General features: G+C 44.2%; 2 protein-coding genes across 2 annotated transcripts; both read right to left on the bottom strand.

Annotated features, from left to right (window-relative positions):
• Positions 1 to 5641: 5641 nt before the first annotated feature.
• LOC147959977 (uncharacterized) lies at positions 5642 to 6211 on the bottom strand. Its single transcript, XM_087536254.1, has 2 exons — positions 6035 to 6211; positions 5642 to 5944 (listed from the first exon to the last, which is right to left on the bottom strand). The coding sequence occupies exons 1-2, from the start codon at positions 6209 to 6211 to the stop codon at positions 5642 to 5644; spliced, it is 480 nt and encodes a 159-aa protein (XP_087392380.1).
• A 1460-nt stretch (positions 6212 to 7671) lies between these two features.
• LOC147959976 (uncharacterized) lies at positions 7672 to 9609 on the bottom strand. Its single transcript, XM_087537752.1, has 2 exons — positions 8090 to 9609; positions 7672 to 7999 (listed from the first exon to the last, which is right to left on the bottom strand). The coding sequence occupies exons 1-2, from the start codon at positions 9607 to 9609 to the stop codon at positions 7672 to 7674; spliced, it is 1848 nt and encodes a 615-aa protein (XP_087393878.1).
• Positions 9610 to 15372: the final 5763 nt, after the last annotated feature.

The following is a 15372-nucleotide window of genomic DNA, read 5'->3' as shown; positions in this document are numbered from 1 at the left end:
AAACTTCTGATGAAATTCCTATTTCAATCGTTGGTAGTTCCATGATCAAATATCATCACATAGCCTCAACCATGTCAATGCATCTCCCTTCAAATATAAAGGGAATACCTTCTTCTTGATAACATCCTCGGGCATACCTGCAAGCTTAAATAATCCACAAACTTCATCTACATAGATTAGGTGCAAATCGGGATGTAATGTTCCATCGCCTGTGAAAGGATTAGCTAGCAGTTTTTCTATCATACCCGAAGGAATTTCAAAGTAAACATTTTCAGTAGGTTGAGGAGAAACTCTTTGCTCTACTAGTTGGGGTGAAGATACCCCGAACAAGCCCCTCAAAGGATTATGTTCCAAGGTAACAAGTGCCAGTAAATTTCAGCACACTATATAAATTTTTCCTTACCAAATTCCACCTACCAAAGGCGCTTCACTCCCCGGCAACGGCGCTAGAAAAGAGTCTTGATGACCCAAAAGTGTAGGGTATCTATCATAGCCTTTTCGATAAGTAAGAGTGTCGAACCCAACGAGAGGCAGAAGGAAATGACAAGGAGTTTTCGGTAAGGTATTCTCTGCAAGCACAGAAATTATCGGTAACAAATACTTGTGTGATAAGGTAATTTGTAACGAGTAACAAGTAATGCAAGTAAATAAGGTGCAGAAATATGGCCCAATCCTTTTTCTAGCAAAGCAAAAACCTGGAAAAACTCTTATATAAAGGAAAACGCTCCCTAGGACATATGGGAATTATCGTCAAGCTAGTTTTCATCACGTTCATATGATTCACGTTCGGTACTTTGATAATTTGATATGTGGGTGGACCGGTGCTTGGGTACTGCCCTTACTTGGAAAAGCATCCCACTTATGATTAACCCCTATCGCAAGCATCCACAACTACAACAGAAGTATTAAGGTAAACCTAACCATAGCATGAAACATATGGATCCTAACTAGGGTTTAAGCTTCTATCACTGTAGCAACCCATCATCTACTTATTACTTCCCAATGCCTCCCTCTAGGCCCAAATAATGGTGAAGTGTCATGTAGTCGACATTCACATGACACCACTAGAGGGATGACAACATACATCTCATCAAAATATCGAAAGAATACCAAATTCACATGACTACTTATAGCAAGACTTCTCCAATGTCCTCAGGAACAAATGCAACTATTCATAAAGCATATTCATGTTCACAATCAGAGGGGTATTAATATGTATAATGGATCTGAACATATGATCTTCCACCAAGTAAACCAACTAGCATCAACTACAAGGAGTAATCAACACTACTAGCAACCCACAGGTACCAATCTGAGGTTTGGATACAAAGATTGGATACAAGAGATGAACTAGGGTTTGAGATGAGATGGTGTGGGTGAAGATGGATATTGACCCCGTCCCGATGAGAGGATCGTTGGTGATGAAGATGGTGATGATTTCCCCCTCCCGGATGGAAGTTTCCCCGGCAGAACAGCTCCGCCCGAGCCCTAGATTGGTTCCGCCTCGTGGCGGCGGAGTTTCATCCCGTGAGCTTGCTTATGATTTTTTCCTCGACGAAAGACTCCATATAGCCAAAGATGGGCATCGGAGGGCCACCAGGGGGCCCACGAGGCAGGGGGCGCGCCCAGGGGGGTAGGGCGCGCCCCCACCCTCGTGGATGGTGGGTGGCCCCCTCTGGTACTTCTTTCGCCCAATATTTTTTATATATTCCGAAAATAATTCTCTTGGAGTTTCAGGACTTTTGGAGATGCAGAATAGGTCTCTAATATTTGCTCCTTTTCCAGCCTAGAATTCCAGTTGCCGGCATTCCCCTCTTCATGTAAACCTTGTAAAATTAGAGAGAATAGGCATAAGTATTGTGACATAATGTGTAATAACAGCCGATAATGCAATAAATATCGATATAAAAGCATGATGCAAAATGGACGTATCAACTCCCCCAAGCTTAGACCTCGCTTGTCCTCAAGCGAAAGCCGAAATCGAAAAATATGTCCACATGTTTAGAGATAGAGGTGTCAATAAAATAAAATACGGCCATGTGTGCATCATGATCATTCTTAGAACAACAACATATATATATATATTGTCATATGATCTCTTATTCTAAAGTAAAAATTCATTCACATACTCAAGTATGAATCAGAAACTTCATTGAAAACTAACAAACTATAGTCTCAGTCATTGAAGCAATTGGAATTTATCATAACATAGGAAAGAGTCAATATAAGAGCTTCTCAGAAAGTCCACATACTCAACCATCATTTAGTCTTCCACAATTGCTAAAACTCACGCGATATTTATGGTTATGAATTTTTAATCGGACATAGAGAAAAATAGGGGCTTATAGTTTTGCCTCCCAACTTTTTACTGAAGGGTAATATCAACAATAATAGTTCATGCAAACCCACATCCAATTAGCCATATATATCAGGATCTTTCCAACACATTGTGCTTGCAAAGGATAAAATGTAAAAAGGAAAAGCGAAGATCACCGTAACACTTATATGAAGTAATAGACAAGAATAAAAGATAGGCCCTTCGCAGAGGGAAGCAGAGGTTGCCATGTGCTTTTATGGTTGGATGCACGAAATCTTAATGCAAAAGAACGTCACTTTATATTGCCACTTGTGATATGGACCTTTATTATGCAGTCCATCGCTTTTATTTCTTCCACATCACAAGATCGTATAAAGCTTATTTTCTCCACACTAATAAGTCATACATATTTAGGGAGAAATTCTTATTGCTTGCAACGATGACAACTTACTTGAAGGATCTTACTCAATCCATAGGTAGATATGGTGGACTCTCATGGCAAGACTGGTTTTATGGATATTTGGAAGCACAAGTAGTATCTCTACTTGGTGCAAAGAAATTGGCTAGCAAGAGAGGGAAAGGCAAGCTCAACATGTTGGATGAGCCATGACAATATAATTTATCTCAGATGTAAGAAAACATAACCCATTACGTTGTCTTCCTTGTCCAACGTCAACTCTTTAGCAAGTCATATTTTAATGAGTGCTCACAATCATAAAAGATGTCCAAGATAGTATATTTATATGTGAAAACCTCTCTTTCTTTATTACTTCCTATTAATTGCAACGATGAGCAAAACTACATTTGTCAACTCTCAACAATTTTTATTCATCATACTCTTTATATGTGAGATCATTACTCTCCATAAGAGCCACATGGTCATTTTATTTCTTTTTATTTCTTCTCTTTTATTTTATTCTATCAAGATCATAGCAAAATAATCAAGCCCTTGACTCAACACTAATATTTATTAGGGCTTATTCCATCTGTGCCCCCAATTCCTTAGTTGTGCTCAGTTTTCCCCACGCTTCAAACTTTTTCTCACTTTTCCCCATTTCCTTAGCTGAAACTCTCGCAAATGTTCATAACAGACGTTTGCCATCTTGGCCGTTAACTGACTTGTGGGGCCACGTTGGACTCTGTTGACTGTGGCTGTGGCTTCGCTGGTTGGGCCGTGTTTGTGTTCATAGGACGGTCCCGTTAGTTTGTTGGTAATAAATTAAAAAAGCCTGCTATCGATGGATGCAGCCTGCTATGCATGCCCGGCTTTGGCATCGATGCAGCCTGCTATGCATGCGAACACCGCCACGCACGCATCTAGTGACCTAGACCTAATCGCATGCATGCACGCCGACACGCACGGTTTTCGGTGGATTCAGTCGCTCCACAGCGTCGTTTCACGCGTCGCAGGCATACGTGCCGGTGGCAGAAGGGGCAGGCTGCACGCACGGTCGCGTCCATATGTCGAGGCATCGTTTCACGCCGCAGGCTGCACGCACGCTTGTGAATGGGAGGCAGGCAGCTGCCAACGCAGAGCACGCAAAAGGGGGAGGCAGGCAGCCGCCAACGCACAGCACGCAAAGCACGCTCGCATCGATTCACGTTCACACATTGATGATCGCATTGGTTCATGCACGCACTGAGTCATGATCTATGCCGTTTGCGCGTGTACCCACCTCGTCTCCCCCGGCTATTTAAACTGCCCTTCATTGCCTCTTCTTTTACAGATCCATCTGCGCCTCCAACTTCTCTTCTTCCCCCAAAAGCCAAAGTCGTTCCACTCAGCGAAGCGAGCAAGATGCAGTACAACGGGCCGACGTTCCAAGCTCCGCCCATCGTGCCGGAACAGCGGTACCCCGCCAACGTCGTCGTCGAGGAATCCCTCCGTGTGTGGGCGTTCTCTCGCTGGAGGGGAAGCACTGAGCTTGCACGGGGGTTCCTCCATGCGGGCTTCCACCACCTCCCGACGGGCTCTCCGCCATGTTCAACCTCGTGGAGCAGCGTCCCCATGCCAACGCTCCAGTGGTAGGGCTCGTCGTCCACTTCACCAACAGGTTCGATGCCTACTACCTGCTCGGCAAGGTGTATTGGTGTGGGTGCGAGTTCATCGCATTCACGACCTATAACATCTTCACCGACTTCGAGAGCGTCTTCCCCGCTCGCAACCGCATGCACAGCCTCCCGTACTACCTCGGCGACAACGGCCTTGAGGAGGAGGAGTACTGAAGCTGGCGGCGAAGAAGACGGTGAAGCCGGCGGTTAAGCTGAAGACGACGGTGAAGACATGGCGGTGTTGCCCTAGCTACCCTATCTATCTACTATGTAGTGTGAGTTTGGTGTGTGTGTTGCCCGAGCTAGCTACCCTATCTTTGTAAGGTTAATTATTATTATCTATCGGTGTCTATGTAAGAACTTATGTTGCCCTAGCAACCCTATCTAAGTTAAGTTATGTGTGTTATATTAATGCTTTGTTATGTTTGTATTTTGTTTGTCCCAAGTTTAGACATGGCTAATTGGCGTGGGAAAAATTAACCAAACAAACTAAAAATGATGTGTTTATAGATGCCTTCTAAAAATAAGAACATATTGTACATTTGTACACAGCTTTGGTTTGAGAGCTCTGTATTTTTTAGGTATTCAAAGAATACTTTGGTTTTCAAAAATATTGTAGTATCAAACACTTTGAGATATTTGGCTTTAGTCAAAAGTGTAGTTTTAACTACACTATGTTTGAAGTATTGGTTAGACATCTTTTTCTAATCATGAAGTATTGGTTCGCTAGGCATAATAATACTGCGGTTTGCAAATACTTTGATTCTAAAAAATGAAGGGACCCATAAAGGAAAGCCAAAAAAATTCCTCAATGAGATAGAAGAGATTGGGCAATCAAATTAATGAAAAAAGCAATCAGAAACAAAAAAGAACAAAGCAATCCTTCCTAAACAAAAAAAGAAACATTGCTTGTTTCTGGGCTTTCTCTTTGGGCCCGCGAACTAGGTTTTTTTAGCAGAACTGACGAACTCGAGGACAAAAGTTTGGCAAGTGCGAGAGAGAAGAGATGAACTTTATGTATATCCCTTGTGCTGCTCAAGTACTACTTACTGTCATCTGACGAGCTAGGGTATGATCCAATACTCGAGGTTATTAGCTAACAAAATAATCCTATCACTGAACTGGTAGTTGTTTTCTGCCGAAACTGAAAGTGTCGAAACTTAACAGTAAACTGCATACATTCAGAGATCGACAGTTGCACTAAACAGAGTTGCATTTGAGATAAACAGACATGGATTGCTAAACAGTGTCAACAACAGTAGACAAACATCTCTAACGAGAGATGGCCATCAAGTAAAAAATTCCTAGAGCAAGTATTCCTAAAGCTATCAGATTGGATTGCTTCTTCAACTCAATCAGCTGCTTGAAGTTCTTGTTCATATTCTTCAATTCCGTGTTCAGTTCGACATCTACCACCGTCGGGTATTCCGGACGTGCTGCTGTTGCCGGAGCGGCACTGTCATGGGGCAGATTGGACTCGCGGATTGCATTCCCCCTCGAATCCAGCAAGCCCGACCCTTGAAGCCTCTGGATGTAATCATCCATCCACTCGAAATGGTGGCATTTCTTCATGATCTGAAAACGAAATCATGTAACCTAAATCCAAATCTGACAGATTTTTTGAGAAATTAGAGATAAAGGATGCGAGGAAAACACAGATCTAACCTGCCCCTCCGGCTTGCTCTCGCATTTGACGAACTCGCGCCCAAAGTTCCCATTCTTCTCCTCCTTCGAAGTCAACCGCTTCAGTGGCGCAGTTCGTGGGCAGTCAGTGCATCGAGTCATCAGCACTGGACCATACACCAGCCACGTGGAACGAGGGGCTGACGAGGAGGTCGACATATCACCCGAGAGGAAGAAAAATAGAAATTGCTCGAGAGGAAGAAGAACTAGAAGATGGGGAAAGAAACAGAGGAATTGCTCGATCTGCTCGATGCCTTTGTCTGTCAGATGGAGAAGAGGAGAAGGGGAAGCTATATTGACGACTTGCAACATTGTATTTTGCAGTTTGAATATTTGAACCAACTCTTAACACTGACATGTGGTGGTCATGTGCGAAAAATACATTTTCATATGTAAAGTGGGGAAGATCGTAAAAAACCCGAGAAGGACAGTGCAGTAGCCAATCAGGATGCATCACACGGATCGCGCATGCCTGCCCCACATATGACGGGTGGTGTTTGGCGCTTGGTAGGATCCGATGGCGGACGTTCGACGCTAGGGTTTGGAGCATTTCTGCGGGGTTATGAGCGAGTCAACGGGGTTATTAGGGTTTGACCAGATTTCAAATGGCCATAACTAAATTAGAAAAAATCGCAAAAATATAAAACAAACGTAGTTCGTCTGTTTATGAGACCTAGTTACCATAAAAAATATAAACTCGCTATAGGGGCGTTTTTTTTTTTTGAAAAATCATTTTTTGAAGTGATCTGTCGAAATCAAGTTCAAATGTTTTTAAAAAATTCAAAAAAAAAATCAAAATGTTGTAATTCTTGCGCACATAGCCATCATATGTGACAAGGTTATGAGAAAAAAATATAAACTTGGTGTAGGTCATTTTCATGAAAAAAGTCTTCACATAAATGAGCTATCACCTATGAACATTTTCAGAGTTCGTAGAATAGGGAGAGAGGGTTTAGGGTTTGAAAAAAAATCAAAATAATTAAAAAAAATCAGAAAAATCTTCATAGCTTCATTTTGGAGTGAGTAAGAAGGATCTGAACTTACTTTTTCATTTTCATATCTAAAACATGTTATTTGACGGTTTTGATATAAAAGCATATTTTTTCAAAAAATGTAGTAATGTGAATATTAATCAATAAATAGTGAGACTTCGTTTTTACCCTATATATATGGAACAAGTGTTAATAAAAATATATATGCCTCATTTAGGCAAGGTAAAAAAAACATGATTTCAAATAGGGCTGTTTACCCTAGCTTTCAAGCTCGTTTCTAGCATATTTCTCATTCGGACTGTTCACCTATGAATATTGGACTTCAAATGCTCGATCAAATACACCGCACAGAGCAATGAACCTCCAATGTTCAACTTCAACTTTGACTCAAACCCAAATTTTGGCCCAAATTCAAATATTGATTTAAATTCAAATTTTGATGGAAATTTGAATTCTGACTCAAATAAGAAACCAAAGTAGAAGCAACATTATTACAACTGATAAGTTTTCACAGTAGCTCAAATCTACCAAGTTTTAAGATGCCAACATCTTAATACAAATCTACCAAGTTTTAAGTGATCCACTCGCCCTCAAATTGACAACACAAACATTTCCCAACAACTTAATTCAAATTTTCGACTTGCTCCTTGTGTTTGCAGCTGGCTTCACCATCTTGCTCCTGGTTTCCCTACTTGAGATGCTCTTTTGTTTCAGACTCTTGTTCCTTTTGATCTTGGGCTTTACTTGGGGTTTTCCTCGTGGAGGTGCTGATGGAGTAGTTGCACTCGCCGAGCACTTGACGACCATTTGGCGGTCATCTATGGGTTCAGTAATCATTAAAGGCACAATTGGAAAAATTACGCCCTCCTCTTCCTCTCTTATAGATTCAAAACCATCAAAGGCCATGGTTTCAAAATCTTCTGCTTCTTCATCTCTTGGCCTTTTCTCCCTAGAGCTGGTAAATAAAATTATAAGCCATAGGCAAAAAAGAGAACAAATGCAAACAAAAGGGTAGCTGCATTCTACAAAGGGTGCAAACACATACCAAGATGCTTCATTTGTTGCTGCATTCTCCACTTCTTCATTTGCTGCTGCATTCTCCACTGCATCTTCAGTCTCCATTGCTGCTGCATTCTCCTCAGCATTGGCTGCCGTCCATCTTTCCTCCTCTCCAAATGATGCATCCACTGCATTGGTACAAAGCCTAGCAATATGCCCCAGAACTCCACATTTTTTGCAAGCACGCTTCTTTGGTAGACGACCCTCCTCACCTGCTCTAATCCTCTGGTTCCTTAGTCTTCCTGGTGGTCTAGTAATGACAGGACCATGGAGTTTGAACCCTGGATCTACTATGTTCCATTGATCTTTCCCCAATAGTGCAGGCACATTCTCAGCATAAGCAGCCATAAATTTGGCAACAGAGAAATACTCAGAGCAATATTGATCAACTTCACCATCTGCACCCCCGATAACGGTCATCAGATGTAGGGCATGTATGCATGGCTTCCCACGAATCTTCCATTGCCTACAAGTACATTCTCTAGTACTTAGGTTCACAGGATACCTCCATACCCTATTTTTAGTGTCAGTATAGGTAACCTCTCCCTCATATGTACCAGATCGAATACATTTCATCTTCAGTCCTCTTGCCTTCAAGTGTAATGCCTTAATCAGTGATGGGAGCATTTGATGACCAACATATTGTGTTTCTGCAATTCTTTTGCGAAGAGCCATCTTTATCATGATCATTTGCCTCATCTTGTCAAATGCTTGCCACAACAAGAGCCCTTTCACTGACTTGAACTTTGAATTGAAGCATTCTCCAAGGTTACTGGTCACATAATCTACTTTGCAGATTTCGTTGAATTTGCTTTTTGACCACACCTTGCCATGATGTGCATCCATGTACTCCTTCACAAGAGGATTTTGAGCATACAACACTCTCAAATGGTGTTCATGCTTCCTTTTGCTGCATGTGTATGATGCTGGCCATAAGTTCTCATCATAAACTTTACCTTTGAACTTCTTTTTGAAATTATGTGCTAGGTGTCGCATACATTCCCTATGCTCCACTCCAGGGAATACAATTTCCACTGCACTCTCTAAACCCTTGCAATCATCTATGTGTATAGCTAAACCTGGGGGTGTGCCTATAATGTTGTGCAGCTGCTGCAGAAACCAGTCCCAACTTTCCTCAGACTCTGCCTCCACCACACCAAATGCAACTAGGAATAGCCAGTTGTGTCCATCAACTACAGAAGCTGCTACTAGCTGTCCTCTCCATCTTCCAGTCAAATGTGTAGCATCTACAGCCAAATAGGGCCTGCAACCATCTAGAAACCCCTGCCAGCAAGCCTTGAAACAAACAAAAGCCCTTCTGAAGCACTCCTTCTGAAATGACTTCCCTTTTATTTTGAATGGAACTGTATGCTTGTCAATCTCTACAACACTCCCTGGACTTGCCATCTCCACTTCAGCTTTGAAAGTGTAAAGTAGCTGAAAACTGTCATTCCATTGACCATTAATTCTGTCAAGAGCCTTTTCCCTAGCATTGAAAATTCTCATGTAAGGAATTTCTATCTTTTACTTCTCAAAAAGCTTCCCATGGAGTGCTGTTGGACCAAGTCCAGGTTCTTCTCTCAGCCAATCCAATATCGCATCTACCACCCACCTAGTTTTTGCTAGCTTGGTTTTGGCCTTCCCCCTCCCCCTCCAGGTGGACAGGTGTGCTTGTGTGGGTTTTTCTTTATCTAAAACTAAATAAAAGGGTAAAAAAATAGTTAAGAAACCTTACTCAACGATCTGAAACTAAATTACTAACTGAACTTGGATTACCTGAACATATTTGCTCTTTCTCATATGAGATGCATGCAACTTCCACCTACACCTAGGATATGGACAAAAACTGTGAACCTTGCTGGCTCACTCCTTTTAATCTTATAGGTGTTTTCAGATATAATGCACCATGTTGTCACTGCATTCCGACAGTCCACCATTGATTGGAAAATGGTACCTACACTAAGCTCGGGTTTTTCCCGGTTCCACTCAACTGTTGGCATGTCATCACCATCGTATTCATCGTCGATTAAGCTGTCCATGTTCTCCACCTTCTCTTCATCGTCAGTGTCATCAAACCTAGCTTGGCTGATGGGCTCCTCCATATATTCGTCATCCACTGCTTGCTGACAGGCTACATCGACCAGTTCAGGAAACATCATCTCGTCTTCATCATCATTTGTAGGCACTGCCTCGTCAGGTTCTGCATCTTCTTCTTCACCAACTGCAGAAGGAACACGAGAAGCAGCAGCTGAATCGGAACTAGAATTGGCAGCAAGCATGTTGTGGCTCCATGAACCAATTGCTTTACTTGGTGTCAACCTACAAGGAGTGCTGGGGTGCTGGCTATTAGCACAGACAGATGATGTCTGAACTCCCTTCCCCTTCGCCCGTTCTGCACGTGGCTGAATCACATCGATTTGGAGTTTACCGAATCGGCAGCCAACAATCCCAGCAAAAAGCAATGACATATGATCATCGCAAGTTAGTGGGAGAAATCTTTGCTCGTCACTGCTGAAGTAATTCAGTTCAACAGCATCGGCATCACTCCAGGGATAGGTGTTTCGGAGCTCATCTCGCAAATCTTTGAAAGATATGCTGGTTTCTACCACTTTGGGATAGAAAAATGATGAAATCAAATGCGGTTTAGTACCACGCAGCACACTAGTTTCCATTCTAATCGCCAGCCGGAAAGCCAGCGCGAGATCAATCCTATTTTGTTGGGGGAAGGAAACAAAGGCTTCAATTAGCCGGGTAAAATCGAGCACAAATTCGAATGATTCAAGCAAACAGAAGTTAAATACGGCCTACAATACGACTTAGAATGTCAATTCTAGAGGAAACAATGCTTACCCAGGTTTAATCCATGAATTATCTGCCGCGGATTCGACCCAATCCTCTCCACGGTCGACTGCATTCTAGGCATCCTCACTCAACATCGCTATGTAATCCCAGATGGGGAGGTGGGCTATATCTGGCGCAGACGCGGCGTCACCGACAAACGGAATAGGGCATAGGGTGGAGGAAACAACTGCGGTGGACGCGACACGACGCCGGCGGAGGGGGCGGGGCGGCGCGATGCAGTGCGGCCTATCTAGATCTGTTTCACATTTAGACAAGCTGCCCAATACGTGTCTCCTTGTGGTCCCACACGTCAGCAAGCAACAGTCAGACGAAGACTCGGCCCCACTCGTCAGCAATTAATGGTCAATGGACGATCAAGACGGCAAACGCCTGCTATGAGAATTTATGAGAGTTTCAGCTAAGGAAGAGGGGAAAAGTGAGCAAACGTTTGGAGCGTGGGGAAAAGTGAGCACAACTAAGGAACCAAGGGCACTAATTTAAATATCCCTATTTATTATTTATAGCTCATGGACTCGATGTAACACCCCGGATGTAACTTTCCCAATTTGTACTCCAACTCTTGCCGTTTCCGGCGTTAAGTTATTTTATTTTCTCGGGTTCGGGTTTTTGTCTCCGTGTGTTGTTGTCATTGTCATGCATCTCATATCATTTCATCATGTGCATTGCATTTGCATACGTGTTCATCTCATGCATTGTCCGTTTTGCATTACGGCGCTTCGTTCTCCTCCGGTGGTCATTTCTAGCTTTCTTTCGTGTGTGGGGATTAAACATTTCCGGATTGGACCGAGACTTGCCAAGCGGCCTTGGTTTACTACCAGTAGACCGCCTGTCAAGTTTCGTACCATTTGGACTTCGTTTGATACTCCAACGGTTAACCGAGGGACCGAAAAGGCCTCGAGTGTGTTGCAGCCCGACACCCCTCCAATTTGGCCCAAAACCCACCAAACTCTGCTCCATCTCCTAGAGCGTTCGATCACGATCGCGTGGCCGAAAACCGCACCTCATTTGGACTCTCCTAGCTCCCCCCATGCCTATATATAGCCCCCCCCCCCCCCCCCGTTTTTGGATCTCTCCCTCTCCGAAACCCTAAAAAAAAGATCCCCGCGCGCCGGACACGTCCGTCGGCGACCGCGGCCAACCGGGAGGCGCCACGTGTCCCTGCCGACCTCCTCCTCCGCGCGGCCCGGCGAGCCCGCGGGAGGCACGCCCCTCGCCGCCACCAGGCCAGATCCGCGCCGCCCGCCGCCTCTCTCTTCCCCGACGCCGTCCGCCGGCCCCGCCGCCTCGCCGCCACCGGCCGCCGCCGCCCCGCATCTCCGCCGCCTCGCCGCAGCCGCCCGGGCGCCGCGCCGCCCCGCTCCACTGCGTCCTCGCCGCCGTCCGGCCCTGCCGCCGCTCCGCCCGGCCTCGCCGCCCCCGGCCTCTCCCTCCTCGACTTCCGTGCTCCGGTGTACAGTGCGCGCCGACGAGCCTCGGGAAGCGTGCATACTTTGACCGATGATATCTTTGCATCCGTAGCTCCGATTTGGACATATAGTATATCAAAATGTTCGCCTCGATGAGTACATCATTTCATTCCATTGCATCATTTTCATTTGAGCTCATCTTGATGCCCGAAATGCTGTTAGAAGGAGGCTTCGTGAGTTAATTGTCAGATCTGCTAGTTCATCTTAGACTTTTGTCATTTTTGCCATGATTATTGTGTGCATGATATTCCTGTGAGTCCTTCATATGTTTTATTAAGCATCTTGTTATCTTTCCATAGGTGAAACCCATGCATTTTTAGGATGTGTGTGGTGACTTGTGCAAGCTTGCAAAGTGAGGCACCCGGTAAATCTGTTTTCAGGGACTTGGTAGTTTTCAATAAGTCTGGGATTATTTAGTTCATGATGCCATATGTTCATGCTATTTCCTAGTGATCCGTGCCTCTTTTGAGGATGATCAGTAAAGGACTTTTGTTAATCGTATTATGCTCTATCCATCCATGCCTTTGTTTACAATTATGGAGCACCCTAGCTTGAGTCAATCGAGCTCTACTTTTGCTTCGTGGTGAATCTGGGCAGATTGTCAACTTGTTTGTGATTTTGCCGATGCTATCGTAGTGAATCCGTGCATGCTATGCCTTTGTTCTTTCCATGTCTAGCTAGAATTTTGTGCCTTCTTAATGTATGTATGCTTGCCTTGCCATGACTTGCACTGTAGTGAGTGCATCGAGCTCGTAAACATGCCTTCGTGAGTTATGTTTCAGCATGTCCCAGTTTTCACTAAGTCTAAAAACTGATTATGTTTTTGCTATGTTCGTGTGCTTTTTAGTATATTTTGTGATCCCTTTTGGCTCAAAGTCACTAAGGGACTTTTGTTAATCTTGTTGAGTAGCTCCATGCTATGTCTTTCTTTGTCATGTTAAGGTCCTGTAGCATGTTGTTTTGTTGCTCCGAAGAGGGCTATATGATCTGAAATTCCAGACAAGTGTTAATTTCACTAAGTCTGAGATCTGTTTACCATTTGCGTTTTTGCCATGCTTGTTTGAACCTGTTAATGGATGAATTGGCCGTGGCTCAGTGCTAGTATTTTGTTACGAATCTTGAATGCTTCCCTGCCATGTATTTTGTTGTCTTGTTTGGTGGCTGTAGCATGTTCATTTTGTTGCATTTAGAGGCCTACTTGATGTAAATTGCAGACCGGTGTCATTCTTAAATCACTTGCCATTTCCAAACCGTAACTCCGATTCCGGCGTTCTTTATATCGTTTTCAAGCGATTTCATCTCATCTTTCCAGTGGCACACTTGGTTTTCCAAGTTGAGGCCAGGTTCATGCATTTCCTGTCATATCTTGCATTTTGCATCTCGCATCGCATCCCGCATAGCATGTCATCATTGCATCTTTTTGTATGAGTTTGCACGTGGTTGATTGTATCCTTGTTGCTTGTTTGTCTTGTTTGGGTAGAGCCGGGAGACGAGTTCGCTAACGAGGAGCCCATTGAGTTTGCTTTTGAGGATCCAGTCAACTCTGACAACTGTGCAGGCAAGATGATCATACCCTCGAAATCAGTACTATCTTTGCTATGCTAGTTTGCTCGCTCTTTTGCTATGCCATTGCTACGATGCCTACCACTTGCTTGCAAGCCTCCCAAATTTCCATGTCAACCTCTAACCCACCATTGTCCTAGCAAACCATTGATTGGCTATGTTACCTCTTTGCTCAGCCCCTCTTATAGCGTTGCTAGTTGCAGGTGAAGATTGGAGGCCGTTCCTTCTTGGAACATCTTTTATTTAATTGTTGGGAATCATTATATTGCTATGTTATCTTAAATGCATCTATATACTTGGTAAAGGGTGGAAGGCTCGGCCTCTCGCCTAGTGTTTTGTTCCACTCTTACCGCCCTAGTTTCCGTCATATCGGTGTTATGTTCCCGGATTTTGCGTTCCTTACGCGGTTGGGTTATAATGGGAACCCCTTGATAGTTCGCCTTGTTTAAAGCTTTTCCAGCAATGCCCAACCTTGGTTTTACCATTCGCCACCTAGCCTCTTATTCCCTTGGGTTACCGAAGCCCAAGGGTCATCTTATTTTAACCCCCCCGGGCCAGTGCTCCCTCTGAGTGTTGGTCCGAACTGAGCTGCCTGCGGGGCCACCTCGGGGAAACTTGAGGGTTGGTTTTTACTCGTAGCTAGTCTCATCTGAGTGTGCCCTGAGAACGAGATATGTGCAGCTCCTATCGGGATTTGTCGGCACATTCGGGCGGTGTTGCTAGTCTTGTTTTAACCTGTCGAAGTGTCTTGAGTTACCGAGATACCGAGTCTGATCGAAACGTCTTGGGAGGAGGTCTATTCCTTCGTTGACCGTGAGAGCTTGTCATGGGCTAAGTTGGGACTCCCCTGCAGGGATTGAACTTTCGAAAGCCGTGCCCGCGGTTATGGGCAGATGGGAATTTGTTAATGTCCGGTTGTAGATAACTTGAACCTTAATTAATTAAAATGAATCAACTGAGTGTGTTATCGTGATGGCCTCTTCTCGGCGGAGTCCGGGAAGTGGACATGGTGTTGGAGTAATGTTTGCGCAGGTTGTTCTCTAGCTTCTCGCTCGTGCTTTGCCTCCTCTTCTCACTCTCTTTTGCGAATAAGTTAGCCACCATACTTGCTAGTCGCTTGCTGCAGCTCCACTCATATTTTACCTTGCCATACCTATAAACTTGAATAGTCTTGATCGCGAGGGTGCGAGATTGCTGAGTCCCTGTGGCTCACAGATTACTATCACACCAGATGCAGGGCTCGATGATTCCGCTCCAGGAGACTCGTATGAGCTCAAGTGGGAGTTCAACGAAGACTCTCAACGATACTATGTTTCCTTTCCCGATGATCAGTAGTGGTGCCCAGTTGGGGGTGATTGCGACCGTTGTCGCATGTTGG

This window comes from Triticum urartu, chromosome 7A (genome assembly GCF_056163025.1).
Source record: "Triticum urartu cultivar PI428250 chromosome 7A, HENAU_Tu73, whole genome shotgun sequence".
Classification (NCBI taxonomy): Eukaryota; Viridiplantae; Streptophyta; class Magnoliopsida; order Poales; family Poaceae; genus Triticum; species Triticum urartu.
Note: the sequence above shows the minus strand (reverse complement) of the source record. Positions and strands in the feature narration are given on the sequence as shown.